This window comes from Pinus tabuliformis, chromosome 9 (assembly GCF_031772625.1).
Source record: "Pinus tabuliformis cultivar Carrire ecotype Pingquan chromosome 9, CPIR1, whole genome shotgun sequence".
Taxonomy (NCBI): domain Eukaryota; kingdom Viridiplantae; phylum Streptophyta; class Pinopsida; order Pinales; family Pinaceae; genus Pinus; species Pinus tabuliformis.
In genome coordinates this window covers 1,279,594,268-1,279,612,489 of record NC_142307.1, presented here as the reverse complement: position 1 = coordinate 1,279,612,489, position 18,222 = coordinate 1,279,594,268, and the positions used below count along the sequence as shown (strand labels likewise).

The window sequence follows — 18,222 nt, the reverse complement described above, 5'->3', positions numbered from 1 at the left end:
TGTAGCTTCACAATATATTTTCCTTGAGAAAGGAGAATCTCACATGGCTTTTGCCAAATCTCCAACCCTAGGAAATAATGCATCATTCCTAGGTCCTTCATCTCGAACTCGGAAGCCAACTCCCTCTTGCATTGATGAATGGGAGGGCCATCACCTATCTGAAAGAGATCATCCACATGAAGGACCAGAATGAGAGGTCTGTCCTTTTAACCCTTGAAGTATAGGTCCAGATCAGCATCGCTTCTTGTAAATCCCAGCTTCATAAGATAGCTATCGATCCTCTCATACCACGCCCTAGGGGCTTGCTTCAACCCATAGAGGGCTTTCTTCAACCTGCATACATGTGTCTCACGATCTTGAACCTCAAACCACTCGGGTGTTCCACATATACTTCCTCCTTAAGCGAACCATGCAAGAAGGCAGTTTTGACATCCATCTAATGAAGGTTCCATACTTGCGAGACAGCAAAGGCTATGATCGAACAGATGGTGGTATATCAAGCAATTGGTGCAAATATCTCATCGTAGTCTACTCCTTATTTCTGAGAGAAGCCTCGAGCTACAAATCTGACCTTGAATTTCTCAGCACTCCCATTAGCTCCATGTTTGATCTTGTAGAGCCATTTCGAAGTGACCACATCCCAGTCGTCATTCTTCATGATCAACTCATACTCTTCGTTCATCGCATCCTTCCAAACATGTTGCTTCACGGTTTTTTCGAATGTACAAGGCTCATATTGTACAATGGTACTCATGGCAGCTAAGTACCCTTGGTACCTATTCAGCTTCTTGCTTTCACGAAATGTCCCCCTCGGTGCAATGTGTTTCTCGGCATCTTCAAGAGTATCTTTGAGCCACAAAGGCCTCTTCCTTGTAGTAGAGGGCTCACTAGGAGGTGGATCAATGGGATCCATCGGACCTTCAACATCGGGCATCGGTTCATTAGACAAAGGTTCATCTTGCTTTTCTGCATCAGCATCATTATTGTCCTTCCTTGGAATAAGAAAATCTTCTTTATGCTCTTCAATTAGATTTTTTCATCAAACAATATCAAGAAATAGCAACAACAAAAGAGGACACAAATATAGGCTCTCAGCTAGGGCAAAACCCCTCGAAGGGGAAAGCCTGGAAACTCTTCTCTTATTCGAATTTGCTTCAAATGAGGTACAAAGACCCAATCCCTAGACCAAGTCCTTCTCCCAGTACATAGTCAGCCCTTCCTCGAGTCCTTGAATCTGCACCAAACTACTACACGCTGCAACTTCGGCCTTGCAACTCTTGAAGAAACCCTAATTCGACCTCCTTCTAGGACCTTCCAAGAGCAAGACAACTCTTCCTAAGGTCAGCGAGGTCTAGACAAAGTTTCTTCTTTCCAGCTACAAGTTTTTGCACTTCGTCCTACTGCAACTCGATTGTGCAACTTCGACCTCTTCCTGCAACCCAAAAACCCTAGAATTTCGCACGTGTGAGAGAGATAGAACCCAAAAACCAAGAAATTTTGTCCTTCTTCTTGACCTTCGCTCTCCTTGCAGCTACCCAGCTATAGATCGAACTCTTTCTTGTAGATTGAACTTGTGAGTGAGTGTGTCCCCAAATGAAGTCGAACTGCTCTTTATATAGCCTTCTCAAGGGGTTGAATTCCCTCCTTTAGGCCAACTTGAGGATCCCAGGGGCGAATTGTCCTCTTGGAAATTCCAAGACTTTCTAGAATCAAAAATAATTATTTTTACAATTGCAACATATCGAGTCTCATGGTTCATCAATCTTAAAGTTTCAAGCTTTCAAAATTCGATATATAACATTTATCATCATTGATCACTAAAGTTGTAACTTGTACTTGTAATCATTACCATTACCAAGTAACCAAACGATAACAAAGAATATCTAACATGAAATGAAATGTTTAAACTTTCAACTTTCACGAAGCATCACATTCATAATTCATTACCAATGAATTATAATTCCCAACTTCAAGCTTCAAACTTAAATTGTCATATATTGTTTACAAAAGATATCATAATAAATATGAAAAATTCAACAGCTATAAAAACTACTGGAAACTATAAAAGACAAGTAAATCTATTATCTATTGCTCTAATGCTTGGGCCTCTTGCTGCCATGAGAAATGTCTAACTTCTAAGAAGGCATGTAGAATGATGAATTAGTTATAAAAAGCATAAAAACATGGATTAAACCATATAGCATCAATCATCTAGTAGCTACAATCTTTGTCAACCACAGGTCCACAAGTTACAAGTTTTGATTTATATAGCATGTAAGGGTGCACATAATGAAAATAGCATCGAGTGCAATCTGTATCTGAACCAAAAATACTTCAACAAACAGGCTCTAGATGGCCTCTATCATCCAAAAAAATCATGCTACAACAAATAGCTACATATCATCAAAATCATTGCCTATCTTGGCATCTTTGTCATTAATATCACCCTCTAAGCATTAACATAAGATAGAAAAAAACGTAGCATGTCAAGTCAAGATTTTGTTTGATTGATGGGTACATGTTTAGTGTGGTCATGATAGATGATTTCGACAACCAATGTCACTAATATCATGGTACATAGAAGGATTGGTGCTCTTGACAAGACAAGATCCAAAGGAAACATTGCAATCCCCCCAATCCTGAAAATAGATAACTCTACTAGATTTTGAGTGAAATCTAAAATTCTACTTTCTCCATATGAAATCTAACGAGGTCGGAACCACTCTCAAACATCACGAGTCATTTCATGGTAATATTAAAAATTTAAGTAAAAGGATGAAAATGAAGAATAAAGGAGAATGTCAATTTTACTTTAAGAATTTAAAATTACCATGAATTGCATATCAATACTAGGACCATAGGCTTGATCATTAGGCTGCCCCACTCAAAAATTCTTGTTTCTTTGAAAAAAAATTGCATTTGGAACGTGTTTGCATAGAAAATTTGCAAAAAAAGCTAGGGAGCCAAAAAATAAAAAAATAGAGCGCTCCCAGAGGGAATGCTCTTCAAGAGCGGGTTCGAGAGGGGGGGCCACTCCCCCGCAACCATGTTGCTGCCATCAATGATATTCATGCTCCAGCTTGTTTAGATTTGGGTGAACTTACCCATTCTATTGAACTTTCATTGTACTTTGTATCTTTGTTGAACAAATGATATCTAATAGAAGAAAAATATGGTTGCATTTTCCCCTTGTAGGTTTTGCTCTAGTCAATGGACCTAAATTCTTTACCTCTCATTATGTTCTTGGTTGTGTTCCATTATGCATTTGGTTTATGTTCCATCTACAATTGCTTAACTAATATTGCAGCATAAAGAAGTTTTGTAATAAGTGACTCTTATAGCATAGACCATCAGATTTTAAAATTTACAAGTGGTAGGAGAAATTTCTCTGAAGTATTTCCTCTTTATATGTTGAGTGTCTTAACTCGTATTTTCTCAAACTTGATTTAAATTTGTTCTTGGTTACAATGAATGACTTCCAACAATAGGAAATGCGGCCACCCCTCTCAAAGTTTTATTTCCACAAGAAGAACATTGAAAACAAGGTTCAAACATGCATTGATACCACTTGGGACATACCTCATAGTAGTCACAACATGTCATAGGCATTCATAAGAAAAGGGACAAGCACATATTGTACAAATAGACAAAAAGGATAATTAATAAATGTGAATGGAATGAGGATTGATGACATGTAATAACTATTCAAGATGACTTACATATTTATAGGAATTAGGGAGACACAACCACTCTAAAGGACACAACCCTGAATTCTAATTTTAAATATAATTAACATAAATTTCGTATTTTACAATGAGAGGGACATGTTTGGCATCCAAAGAATTCACAATGGGAGGTTAAGGATAACATATTGGAGAGTTCCCAACATGTTGATATTCATCTCCTTTAGTAATCAATGGCTGCAATTCCCTCCCAAGATGAGCTCACTACACTGCAGCAATACCATTTCCAAAATTGGCAGAATTGTTTCTCCATAACAGTGCAACAAACCCAATATAAGGTGTCAGAGATAGAAAAACAGCCAAGGAAATAATCCTCTAAACTTTAGGAGAGGCTTTTGCATGAAGCCTTTTACATAGTAAGGTGTCAATCATCTTCCAAAAGGTACAAACACATTTGACATTTCCAAGGGTGAGTTATATGTATGACAAGTGTCAAGGTCAGATCTTACCAACTTTCTCTTTCTCAACCTCATTTCCCCAATCATTGCCCCATAGTCCCCATGTTCCTCATAGCAACTCAAATTCCGTATGCAAATTTATATTTTGATTCATTTAATACATCATAGTGACATCACAAACAATGTCAACTTAGAAAATATGCATCCTAAGCATATGTTCTGGGGTGTTTATATGTATATCCCACATGGTTAGACATTAATAAAACAACATGTTACCCCTCCATCAGTGGGGGTAAATAATTTTTTTCAGACACATCATTTATCACCATAGTAAGCCTAACGTCACAAGTCTAAGCTTTGTAAAAAAACCTTGTGAGGCCATGTATTAGGCATCCCAAACCTAGTGTCTTTTGTTTGGAGTTTGTATTCATTGTGATTGATCAGGCCATGCCCCATCACTTGAGAGTTTCATATTGCCGATCTCGTTCCTAACTGGATTGGAGGACCTTGGAAGGTTTTTCATGAAGACTCATGGTTCTACCGGAGCCTTGTCTTTGTAGGGGTGATCAATGATGTATGGGCTAGTGCAGCCTGCGTAAAGGTGCACCTATGTCAATCCACATGGTTTCATATCTATATAGTCAGTAAGTGACCTTGGCTTTGGTGCAATATTCCTCAATATAGCTCTCATAGCATAGCAATCTCATTTGTCAACTTTCACGTTTCCCAAAGGTAGTTCACGTTTCCCAAAGCAAGATGGTCCAAGTGGACAAAATGTCAACCCAAGCTCAAATTGTAGAGCATGACTAGAGGATTCCACGCCACGTGGAATTTTTTCAATCACAACATCTAGTGGCTAGTAACAATTCAGTCAAACAAGGTCAATAGTACAGAAAATGTTTCCAGGGGATTTTTAGGCAAAGCATTAGGCAGGATCATGCATGCATTACGTCAAAATTGATCAGCGTCACGAGAAGAAGAAAAACCAGGTGTCAGAATTTTGAGATCAGCAGCAGTGTTGGAGATCAGGCACAAGGGCAATATGATGTGGCAGTCAAAGTGATGATCTGGCAGTGTCCTAGCAAATATGAGGAAACAAAGATAGGCCCAGTACAGATCAGGACATGCGAAGCAAAACCCGGGAGGGTTCCAGCTTTTCCAGGAGGATTCAAGTATTGGAGATATACCACTGTGGGTGGAAGTCCAATTGCCAAGGGAATATCCAATGCCAAGTCAATGTCAAAAATTAGTCGTTAGGTCAAAACTAGTCATTGGAGAAAAGGCTACTAGCTGTTGTAACCAAATTAGACTTGTTACCCACCACTTTGTGGGTGATATCCCAGGAGAAAAAAATTTCTCCATGATGAGCCTCAGCCGGCAACCCCTTGATGCCTCCTACTAGCTCGTTGTGCCATTTCTCTGCCACCTGAGCCAACCATGTGGTTTCTCACCCACCTGTATTGATCGTATGTTTGAAGGTGGGCCTGCGGATTCTAAAGGTATGATTTGTCATTTGATAATTGAGTATTAGGTTTACTTAACATGGATACTTCTGGGTATGGATTGATGGGGGCATTTGACAGAAAGAGTGGGCTTAGTTTGTACTCTTGTCTCCTTCATCTCTTTTGGTTGTTACCCTTGGATCTTAGTCCCGTGGGATCTCCTTTATTGACCATTTGGTTCTAGGGTGGTACTACTTGAGAAACCCCGACTTTGGGTGTGTGGCCCTGCTCCTTTACCCGCACATATTACTCCCTTTCCGGTCAATATACCCCCTTTATCATTTCTCCCACCTAGGTCCACATTCCCATTCTGGGTCCATATAGGGTTAGCCTCCCTATCCCCTTGCCACCACCTTGGGTTAGGCCTAGAATGATGCCCCGGAGTTTGAAGCAATTAAAAGAAAAAGTGAAAAGCATAATTGGCCACATTTAACTGGAAATTGTACCACAAAATGCAAAAGATGGATGGGACAAAAATAATTAGCACGTGGGCAAAAGCCATTGCATGAGCTCTACCCACAATCCATGGCCATCACCCTGGTTCCATAAGCCCTAGATGAGCCTCCTCTATCATTCAGGAACCCATGACTGTCCCAACCCCTAGAGGGCAATGAACCACCCTACCTAAAAGGGGGTAGCCACTGATATATCTTACACATCATGCTCTTGTCCTTTGAGGCTCGAGCACTTAATTAAAGAAAATTCATAAAAGGCAAAAGGCATATAAATAAGGGTGAAAAAATCAAAGTCGGGGCACCTCATATACCACGACTACTCCCTCCTATACCTTATATACTCAGGTGTGGGCTTCCCCTTATTCAGCTACCCCTATGCCCTATTATGTGGCACGGGACTGCCCCTCTCATTCCCTATTCCATCTCACTTATTTGTCACTTGCCATCCCCATTAGAAGGGTGTACCTTGGACATATTATCCCCTGTAAGGGTTGGAACCACCTAATAAGGTACTTGGCTAACCCCCTTTGGAGTTTGGAGACACTAGCACATGCCAAAGCCCACTACGGAAGGGAATGCCATTATGAAGTGCCCACTTTGTTATCCATGTTTATAAGCTTTACCCGATTATTCTAATGAATAATTGTACTGGAAGCCTAGGGGACGCATTAGATCTTACGCAGGATTGCAGGTGGTTTCCATTTGGGTTTGGCTTCCCTATATGGGATCTTGACCCCAAGAGGTCCACATTAGCATATGTAGGGTGTGCATAGAGAGCCATGGGCCTCCATAGCAGCAGACAGCACTCCACAGATCTTCATGGATGTTCAGAGACTACTAGAAATCCACTTTTGGGACGATGGTGACATGATTGGTACATTATGCCCAGCAGGCCCCCACAAGAGCCCCACACTCTTGGCAGGTGTCCCAACACTTGTACGATGTCATGGCAGCATTCATTCCACCACCTAGACCATTGCAAATGATCTACATACATCTTTGACTCATACGGAGACCCAAGGGGTCATTGTTGTGCCCTCAGACCCACTAAGAGCACCACATGTCTACTACTTGGAGAACAAGGGCCACCCCCTTGTCCATCATATTCTGAGGAATTTATTCCTCAATATGGCACTTCAAGATGTTATTGAGCCTTTGGAGGGCCCTACGACATGCATACATCAATATTTGGCCCCTTGTGAGGCTTGTTTTTACATTATGAGCTAGTATGGTGGGCTTGTCACCACTAGGGGTTATTATTTGCACATTATTTTATCATTAAGGGCCCATAGGCTAATTTGAACTCCTTAGGAGGCTATATATTGATGTTAGATACATTCATTTGTATCATCACTTGACTTGGGATCTCTCTAATCATAGAGAATTTTCGCACTTTTTCCTTGGTGGATATTTTTGGAGATGGATGAATTTTGATGTATGGATTTGGGCTATTTCTCTTGTCTTGGAGCTTTATCAAGCAAATGAAATGCTAGTTGGATATACTTTCTAACATTGTAAGTAAATTTTGATGTTATTATTCTTGTTGTTGCATACTGCTAAAATTAGGGCTAGTTGTTGCATTATCGAAATGTGGAATTGAGCATGTTTTAGCTAATTTAATGTATGGGCCAATGTTATATGAATGAAATATCCTAGAGATTTATTTATCTTGAGAAGCTTGCATCATTTGCTTTGAAGTATAAATGCTTGGAGGTCACTTTTCTTTTCTTTCTCTCAACATTGGATGAAGTTGACATTTTGGGCCTCCTTGATCAAGAAACCAAGTTCTTACTCACCATTATCCTTGACTCCATATCCCCAAGTGAACTAGGCACTGATCCCTCAAGAAGGGTGATCATTTCAACCCTCTTTTAACCATTTTCCCCAAGTCTAGCCCCATTAGGTCACCTAGGGCATCAATTTCCTAGGGATTGACCCAAGGAAAAAATTCGATCTCCTATAGGCTACTACGCTGGTGGTCCCGCTCCCTCTCCTCCAAATTTGAGGCAATTCTAACAGCGGAATCTCCGAGAATCTCTAGCCCTAGCTCTAGGATCGAATTGTGCCTAAGCATCCCCAAGGCTAGACCTCAATAAGATTAATTCCACCTTTTGAAGAAAGTATTCTTGTTTGTTCCTTTCCCCTCACCTTGTCCAAGATAGGAACATCATTGGTTGCTACATTCCATCCTCAAACCTGGGTTGGGTCCACTTGGCCCCATGTGGTCCCACTTCTCAATAAAGACTATTTTTCAAGGACCATTTGGGAATCCAAGTTTCCCAAGGATTATAGGGATTGAGAAACTTGTTCATAAGCCTATCCTTTCTCCTTCAACCCTCACCCCTTATCCTTGGTGGACCAAGTCCCTTGCTTAAAGAGCAAGCAAGCTCCATTCTTCACTCCATCCTTGGGAAAGGGTTTTCAGGGTCACTTCTCACCTATCCATTGATATATACTTTACAAGTGAATCCCTACACTACACGACTCCTCCCATCAGTGAAAGTTTTTAAAGAGAAGAGAGACTTAGTCGTGGTGATAGTGGTTTAAGCCTCCACCGTTGCCCTTACCGTAGCAGTTGTCGTCTTAGGAACCCCTTTAGGTCACCTGCGAGTTTGAGTGGTAATAGGACCAAGAAGCTGGAAGATGGACCTATTGACTAGTCGTTACAACTAATCTTTTCTAAAGGGTCAAAGTTGTTCTCTTTTGGTCAATTTTGTTGGAAATACTGAGAGGGGGGTGAATCAGTTTTCCTTTTCAATTGTTACTTTTACCAGTTAGATCACTTATATTTAGAACACAAAATGAACAATAAGAATAAATGCTTTTATTAATTTTTTCAATAAATCATGTACAATATATGTAGGGCTCCAACTACAAGTGAAGACACCGATCTTCAATCTCCCAGGCTCCAACCTGTATTTTCCAAGCACCAACTTGTACTTCCAAGGCTCCAACCTTGTCAATTTTGAGGCATCAACCTCAAGGGCTCCAACCTATATCTGGTTCAGGCTCCGACCTGGTTTCTTGAGGACTCCAATCCTCTAGGGCTCCAACCCTATCTTCCAAGGCACCAACCTTGTCTTTTCGAGGCTCCAACCCTCACTTTACTTCGTCAAGATGTATTTGGTTATACTTCACAGCTCCCAATGTCTTCTTCAACAAGCCCTATCAATCTTCGCTTAGTCTTCACTTTGGTCTCCACATTACATCATCAATGACAACCTTGATCTCTTAGAAAGTGTCACCACTGCTCTTCATCTTACCCATACGCTTTCTCCAAGGTCACCACATGATGACTAATGCATCATGGTATTCAATAAAGCTTCTCAACAAGATGTCTTCAAAAGTCTGTCCCAAGAATTCTCCAACCAAGGGTGTCTTATAAGTCCTTCAATCAATTGCACGAGTTCTGCACAAGGTCTTCAAAACAGCTTCAAGTACAAGGACAACTGCAAACTCTTCTTCAAGGTTTCAAATCTGTTCAACAAGTATGCTCTAGCAAGGTTTAAGTCTCCACAAAAGATTTTCTAAGAGCTGTCCCAATAATGGCTTCCAAGACACTTCAACCAAGATGCCTCAAGGTGTCTTCACAACGGTTCCTCCAAATGCTTCAAGATCTGGTACAATATCTCTTTGAATAGTCTTTAAGATGTTCCTTAAATTCTCTTCTAAGGCTGCTCAATGCCCTTCTTTAATAGCCTCTTCAAATTCTGCAACCAAGTGTTTCCAAGTCTTCTCCACACTTCAGCTCCAAGGATGTCTTCAAGATGTCTTCCAAATGAGCCCAAAAATACCTTCAATCTGTTCCAGGATTGTCTTCAATCTAGCTTCGGTAAGTTCTTAACAAGCTTTCCTCCACTGGTAGCTTTCCACTGTTCTCTTGTTTCAGGCTTCAATAGATAACTGTCCACCACAGTTCTGGCCTCAGGTCAGCAATCTGTCAGGGTGCGAGTTTTATGACAGCAGAAGTATAGGTCTAAAAAATCACCACAGAAAACACTTGTCCGAGCCTTCTGCAACTGTTTTGAGCCCTCCACACACGACTGTCATCCACAGGCAGAGTTACTTGTCACAAAAACCAAGCCTCACAAACACAGTCACAGGTCAGCTGTAATGTATTCCTCCTCCTCTTCCTTAAAAAGTCGCCCAAACAATAAACATCAATGTCCTCCTCGACCTCTTATTTGCCTCTGAGTTCTCCACCGAATCCAAAATTTCTGTGTTAAAAATGAGGGTATGCGGTCTCTATTTATACACATTTTGTTGCTTGATTGAAGGGACACATCTTTGGAGGTAGGCCGACTTGTGTCTTGAGCATAGGTCGGCTCAACATTAATTATATTTTTCATAGCTTAAAAATTCAATATCTCACAAACTATTGGGAGTTTCGGGACAAATAAATGCTCATTAGAAAGAGGAAAAAATCCTCTTTAAGATGGTCTAGGATCTATTTTGAAAGGATGCCTCCAAGGTGTCCAAAATAATTTTTCTTTGTGACTGTCCTTAAATTTTTATGTGCAGAAGGTGATTAGGACAGCAAGGTCATTAGGGCTTCTTTATTGTTATGACTCCAAGCTCTTCATCATAGTGTGTCATCATGTATGTCATCCTGATAGTGTAGCATCATGTATCCAATAACAGTGCAGCGACATGTCATCCATATGTCATAGTGGAACATCCATCAATTTTCCATCAAGTGATTTGCAAGTCCTCTATGTCATGTCTCCAATCACTGTCCATGTAATCAAATGTAATGTCTTGTCATTGTTCTTCAATAGAGCTAGTTAGAGCAAGGGCTTGTATATAAGGATTAGGGCTCCATACATTGTCATTAGGATTAGGCATCCTTATCAATCAAGAAGAGCTTGTCATCATAAGCAAGGACATCATAATATGCTTGAGGTTATGGCACCTTCATGAATAGTTCAAGGACATCTAGGGCACTATTATCAAAGGATCTCTAGGGCAACATCATAGCTCACAAGAATTTGCCATCACAAACAATGCCATATTGACATCAATGACAACCTTGATTAAAAAATTTGAAGTCTTTTATGTGGACAAATTGACTCACTCATGGACCAAAAATGCTATATGTTGCGGGGAATCATGATGTTATTTCTTTGTTTGACCATTGAAGACCATTTTCCAAGGGAAATCATGAATTATCTTATGCTGTGAACAAATTCAACCCCCCTGGGGAAATTCATGCTGTTTTGCAATATTTTTAGAAAATAAACAAATTGCTAAGTCCCGGATTGTGGAAGACTAGCAATATTTTAACAAGATGTCAACTAGCCATTAGAATTTTTTCTATAAAAGGCTAGACTCTCCTCCATTGTAATTGTTGTTGATCATTTGAGACAAGTGTTATCACAAATAAAGAGCTCATTTTTGCAAACTCTTGTAATTCTTTACAATTGTGGGATGGTTTTCGTCTTTTGTCCTTTTTCTTGTTATGGTTATGGTTATTGGGCATAATTTATAAAAATTCTAATTTATTTCTACATATAAGTAAATCTATCCAAAGACTAATAATCTCTGCCATCGAAGAGCTAATATGCTACATGGAGACAAGCGACTAGGGTTTCTTCTACTTGTTTGATCTTGATTGCAGGTGAATCGATCCAAGGGTTTTGGACTGCTTCAAAGGAAGGCTTCATTATTCTAAGGATTTTATATTTCGCCGGACACAGAATAAAAGTCGAACACGGCAAAGATGGGTCAATCCTAAGGAGGGTCGAAATTTTGAAACGTAAATTAAATAATAGTGGGAGTGGTTTCCTCCAAGACCAAACCCATTTCCTTGACACAAGTGGGGCCAAACGACTTAGAAAGGCTTTGACTTCACACCTAAGCAAGAAGTAAGTTCTCAAGGCACAGGTATTCCAACAACCAAAAAAATCTCTAAAAATTTCATATTCTCTTTTATCTTTCTGCATTAGGGTGGGATTTTTCTTGTTGGTTATTACTATAAGGTCATTTCCCATATTTTACACTTGTATCTAGTCAATTGGTTGTAGATCTACAGGCGGGGTGGGTTTTTTTTTCTTGCTAAACTTGCATTCTACAGTCATCCAAAATAAGTTTTCAAGGCCTACAGGTAAGAATCACGAGCTAGAACTTACTATTTTCAGCTCCATAATCATTTATGGTCATTACCTTGTGAAAGGGTTGAATTTTCTTTATTTCCCAGCTGTAACAATTGACTCTTTAAATTCTGGAAAAAAAAATTGGGCAAGTGAATATAACCAAAAATCTGAAAGAGCAATTTCCAGCTCACTGGAAATTGCATTTTCAACAAAATATTTGACACAGGGGAGGTCTTAAAGCCTCTAAAGTACCCTCTACTAGCCTTCCTACACTTTAGAGTGGTTTCTCCAAATGTGTATTGTACATTGTGGGTTGGCTGTAATAACAAATAAGCTAGCTGCCTCTGCGTTTCAACACAGACTTGGCAGTCAGTCCAACAAAACAGCAAGTTGTCTTCACTTATAACTCTAAAACCGTGCACTCAATCACAAAATTAATAACATATTCGGTTAGAGTATTCTCAGTAGACCAAAATCCATAGGTTACATGCTATATATCAAATGATTAGACTACTAATAATTTGTTCTTAGAAATCTGCTCTGTTTTTATTGTTTATTCATAGCAGGACAGCAAGTAGAGAACACCTTCACCTATTTGACTCCATTCAGGGCACTGGCAATATATCCGGAGCAGTGGGGAATATTTGGGGAATCCTCCCTTAGCCGTTTAGGAGGTGTTGGGCTTAAAGAGTGGGGGCAATAGCCGAGGTGACAGTGGATCATCACCCTGCGTGTTATAATCCAGTGAGGGTTCCAGGACCTTAGCAGCCCTGCTAATCAGATCAGTAACACACCACATCCATACAATATTCCATAATTGCATATACATAACAAAGGAGTCTAAACCGAGGTATTACACCTAAGATTTAATTATAAATATAACCTTTGTATTGACCAGAGAGTGCACATTTCTCATTAATTACCAATGAGTATTTTGAAATTTCATCACTGCAGTGAAGAGAATTGACTCAAACTGAGCTTGGAGCTGATTTGGAACCATTTGTGGGTTGCTTTTGGTGGATTTTGCATCTATGTCAGCAGTCTACATATCATCTACAAACTTGGAGGAGATTTGAGACCAGATTGTTGTGCCAGTTTGAACGTATAGGTTTTGAATTTGCAAATTTGTAATCACCATCTAAAACATTATCATGGCCTACAAGAATGTAAAAAGACTTTGCATGGAGCCATTGTGATGAGGTTGATGGGGAAAAAATAGCAAATATTGTGAAGTCAGCAGTCTACATATCATCTACAAACTTGGAGTAGATTTGAGACCAGGTTGTGTTGCAAATATTGTGAAGAGCAAATGAAAACCATGAGCATTCATAGAGTGAAAGAACACTAAGCTAGCATTCAGGGGAATCTTAAACCACGTCATTCCATTGACTCAGAGATTAGAGAGAAAATGCTAGCCTCTATTGACGAATGTAGCACTAAAAAGGCCAATCAAAAATAGATTAATAATAACATAGGAAGAAGCAGAAAAAATCTTGACAATGAAAGTTGAGCTGGACACCCAAGCTTTGAAGGCTCTTCCCCATACCCTCTTATTAGGGATCCCTTCAGATATATTGCTCCAATTCATGTTGATATTGACACTCCATCTGCATCAAAGAGCAGGGAGGAAAAATGGAATTTTTGCACCCTGTACCACCCGTAGAACTCAGCCCACCATTGATAGCATTTGGAAGAAGCAATACAATGAAATAGATTTCAAATAGCAGGATCGTGGTATCATGCAATCACTTCCAATGCTGCTTCCTCACCTTATTATCAGCCTATGTTAGATTCTGTCACTGAATGAGAATGTGGTAAAGTCTTCAAAGACCCTAGTTTTCATGACTTCAGGTTTTACTAAATAAAGTCACATTCATAAGTGAGTACTTGAAGGATTATAAAGAAACATGAACAGACCATAACACAATGCACCAGCATGGAAAGTCTCGTACCATGATTAATTTCCTCATTCCATGCCCATGACAAGCTATGCTTTTAAAATTAGTAGATGCATCCAATTGGGTGAAGGATGCACAATCCTAATTCAGTGTTTGGATGAGGTGGTTGTGGAGGTGGGAACTGCAGGGTGATGCACTCCCAAGCGTGTGGGACGTGTCCCCGTGGAACACTGATGAGTTGCTTCTTTTAGTTTCGTTATACAGCAAACTGCTTTTAAATAGGATGAATTACATCAAGCAGAAAGTGCCTGCTTAATAACTATGCTTACAAACATCAAAACAAAGTTGCAAAGTTTATTTTTTTGAAAGGGAAAAGCTTCTAGCATCTAAACACTCACCTTCCCTTCAATGGTGCTGCTCCTGTGAACATCGGTGGGAAATCCGGTCTTTCAAACCTGCAATGGTTGACCAATAATCAATAAATGAATATCCAAACCCTTAAGGCAGATACACAAAATAAGGTTACAAAAACACGAAAACTTTTAACTTGCAGAGATCACTGACAAACTAACCATATCAACAGCCAATGAAATGGTTGCCCACTTATCTGGCCTATAGCCAGTAAATACAACTCAGAAAAATAATATCAGATGATAGGAGATTAATTTGACCTATACTTTCAGCTATGTTACCAGATACCTGACTAGGAAGCCCATTTCTGGATCTGTTTCTGTTCCCATTCCCATTCCCATGTTGACACTACATTAGTACATTCCCACTCAATTTTATATGCACAATATACGGGAGGAGAATTTAGCACATGTTTCTTATCCCCCAAAGCCCTCTAGCCCCATTTCTTGTTTTGTTCCTGATCTCTGTTTCATGATTCCTATTTCTGGTAATATAGTTTCCCAGTATTGATTTTCACATTTTCTCCTCGCCCCACAGCAGGAATGTTGATCTGATTTTAAGAAAATCCCTTGCTCTGCACTAAGACAACTTGTTTTCTCCTAATCTGAGAACATCATTCTACGAAGTAAAAAGAACAAAATAAAAAGCTGAGATTAACAACAAGAAAAACCTCTTGAATAAGAAGGCAACTTCAAGCTCCTTTTAAATTCAAAGAGGTCAGATACACACACCGTATAAGAAGCATTCATCTTATTTATGCCAAAAAGGGTGCTCTCCACATAAAATATCAACAAATAAAGACAGAAGGAGTACACCAACAATATCACCAAAATTGGACAGAAAATATTATGATGAAAGAAATAATGCTTTGGCTTTATCTACATAATAGTTGCAAGACTTATCCAAACTCAATAAAACGTGAGAACTCAGATCACCCCAAAACCAAAGCCAAGTAATTAAACTCAACACAACTCAATAATTTGTCTACACACGGTCAGGACTCGTCAAGCCTTCACTCGACTGACGAGCATGATGAGTACTCAGCAAGTTTTAGAAAACTAGTGAGAACCAGCCAGATTTTTTCACTTTCGTTCCCCTGCTTGTTGTCCTTTTTAAATGCTAACGTTCTCAATCTTCCAACATATTGAAGAAGATTTTATAGCCAATTTAAGGATTTTCAAGAATTTTCCTATGTTGCACTGCCTTTGGGAACAGGGAGATGGCGGGGACGGAGGGACGAGTTTCCGGTATGGCTAGAGGGCAACCCCACATTTTCTAGGGGACAACAAGTTGGGGATGGCAGTAATAATAATAATATTTATAATAATAAATATTATTATTATTATTATTATTATTATTATTATTTTAAGTTCACTATGTGCATAAAGATAAATCATAAATCATAAATACATCATTACAATAAATTATAAACACTGAACTAGCTAAGAAATCCTAAATTCATATTAATAATTAAAAAACCAAATACATAAATCTCAAATTCAAGTTGAAATTTTGAGTGGAAGGATGATGAGTCAAGAGCAATGTTGAGCAAGTGAACCATTCTCCTAGTGTGACACATGGTAGATAGTTGGAGGGTATCCATCTATATGACAGTCCAAATGGCCTAGCGCTAAAACACTAAATCTTGCTAGTTTGACCTTTCAAAGACCTAATTTGTCTTGCCATAAATGTCAAATCACAAAACCTGGGTTGAATTACTAGAGCTAGTTGTCTTGCTTGCTATTTTTGGTCAAATCCAAAAGAAGATTCAGTTTTACTATTCTTGGTTGACATTCTTGCATTTAAACTAATTCACCTTATTATCCCAGTTGGCAAGCATGCTAATTTTGTCAAAATCAAACCTTGGCTCAAATTCCTAATATTGCCAATCTCAACACCTAAATCGACCCTCTCTGTTGTTAGGTTTGTCAAATAAAAGCCAAGTTTGACTGGTCAACCACAATAGATATTTTCCTAATCCTATGAAAGCAAAAAGGGCCTTTCTTACAATTACTGCTACTAATATGGCCAAGTTAAACAAATTCAACTTCCTTGGCATAGTTAGCAAAGTTGTTGTGTTAGAGCCTTAAACATAGTGTGGTTTCTTTACATCAACGTGACATGTAAATCAGTCTTGAATCATGGTTTATTATTCTTGGACAAAGTAAGTGCAAAGAACAGTTTTGGAAATATCTGTCTTGGGAAAAAATGTGATGAAATGAGTTGGCAGCCTTTAGTTCACACAAGATATTGCATTAAAAAATAAACATCCATGCAACCTTCACTGTTTGAGGGAAAAAATATGTGGCTGCTAGGACAACACACAACAAAGCAGCAACCCAATAATTCCTTGCAAACAGTGTTAAACACAGTTCAACAACTTTCCTGTAAGATAGGAGTGGGTTTAGAATTTGTTAAATGTGCCACATAGGAACAGTCTCAAGGACAGTCTACTTCACCTTCAGGACATAACTAGAAGGTTTACATCAACAATAACTGTGTCCCTGATTTGTTGGCAGACTTAATTATTTCTAAAGGGATGTCGTTTTTAAGCAACAATAATTATAGGCTGAAGTCCAGCACTGAGAGTTATTGCTTTAGACAGTTAAGTGACAGAGAGAGGAGAAAATAAATGCCAACACTGAACAGGAGTATTTTTAGCAATTATCTTTGGAAGTTAGCATAAACAACAACTTTTTCATGCTAAAATCTCATCCAAAACAACAAGAAAATCCATCCAAACAACAAAGTAAACTCTGTCAAAATTGGGTCAGACATACTTTTTTTCCTTGGGGATGGCAGAACTGTACCCAGAAAGTCCCCAAAATCTACCTGGGACGTATTTGGAACTTGGGAACAGCTAGGAAGTCCCCAAGAAAATGGGGACGTAAAAGTCCCCAATACACCAGAACGTCGGGTACGAGGGATTTTTTGATGGGGACAGGTCCCCGTACAACATAGGAATTTTCTAATCATTTGTTAAACAGAAAATCACTGTGAATATAAGCACCTGCAACTTGTTTTTTGGAATCAGTTTGGGATGCATTTTCTGACAAAGGAGGCCATTTTTGGTAATTAATTCAGCATCAGATGATATTTTCAAGGAGGACACCATTTTGGAAGACATTTTGAAGGAATTTTAGCCATTTATTTGGCTGTTTAAACCAGTGTTGTTAAAATCGCGATTTTATCGGAAAAGCGCGATTTTTTCATTTACCCGATCAAATCGCGATTTTTATGCGTAAAAATCGCCACTTTTTTTTATAACGATTTTTATCAAAAAAATCGCGAGTTTTTGAAAATATCGCGATTTTTTCGAAAAAATCGCGATTTTTAGTGAAAAAATCGTGGAGGGCGCGGGCAGCGGGGTTTTATATGGCAAATTCGATTTTTTTTTAATTCATTGTGCTGTCGCCGCGCGGAGGAGGAGGAGAAGAGGTGAGGGAGAGGAGCTGAAGGGTTTCCGTCGGATTTGGGAGCAAATCGAAGCGTTTTTAAGAGGAATCCAAGCCAAGATCACCAATTTGTCCATAAAAGAGGTATGTAGATTAATTTTTTTTGGTTTTGCTTCTATAAAAACTTTGGTTTTCATTGTTTTTAAAGAATTTTTTGAAATTTTTCATTGATTTGGGATGGGTAATTTGTTATGACTATGAAAACCAATTTTTTATTTTTATTTTCTCATTTTTTTTAAACATTGTTTATTTTTTTTGAATTTTCATT

General features: G+C 39.0%; 1 protein-coding gene across 1 annotated transcript in view; it reads right to left on the bottom strand.

The window, feature by feature from the left end:
* Nucleotides 1–18,222, bottom strand: part of LOC149153229 (selenoprotein O) — a 158,030-nt gene that overhangs the window by 83,202 nt on the left and 56,606 nt on the right. Inside the window, exon 3 of the mRNA XM_089445767.1 lies at nt 14,487–14,543. Coding sequence (XP_089301893.1) covers nt 14,487–14,543 — 57 coding nt within the window. The remainder of the gene's footprint in view (nt 1–14,486; nt 14,544–18,222) is intronic.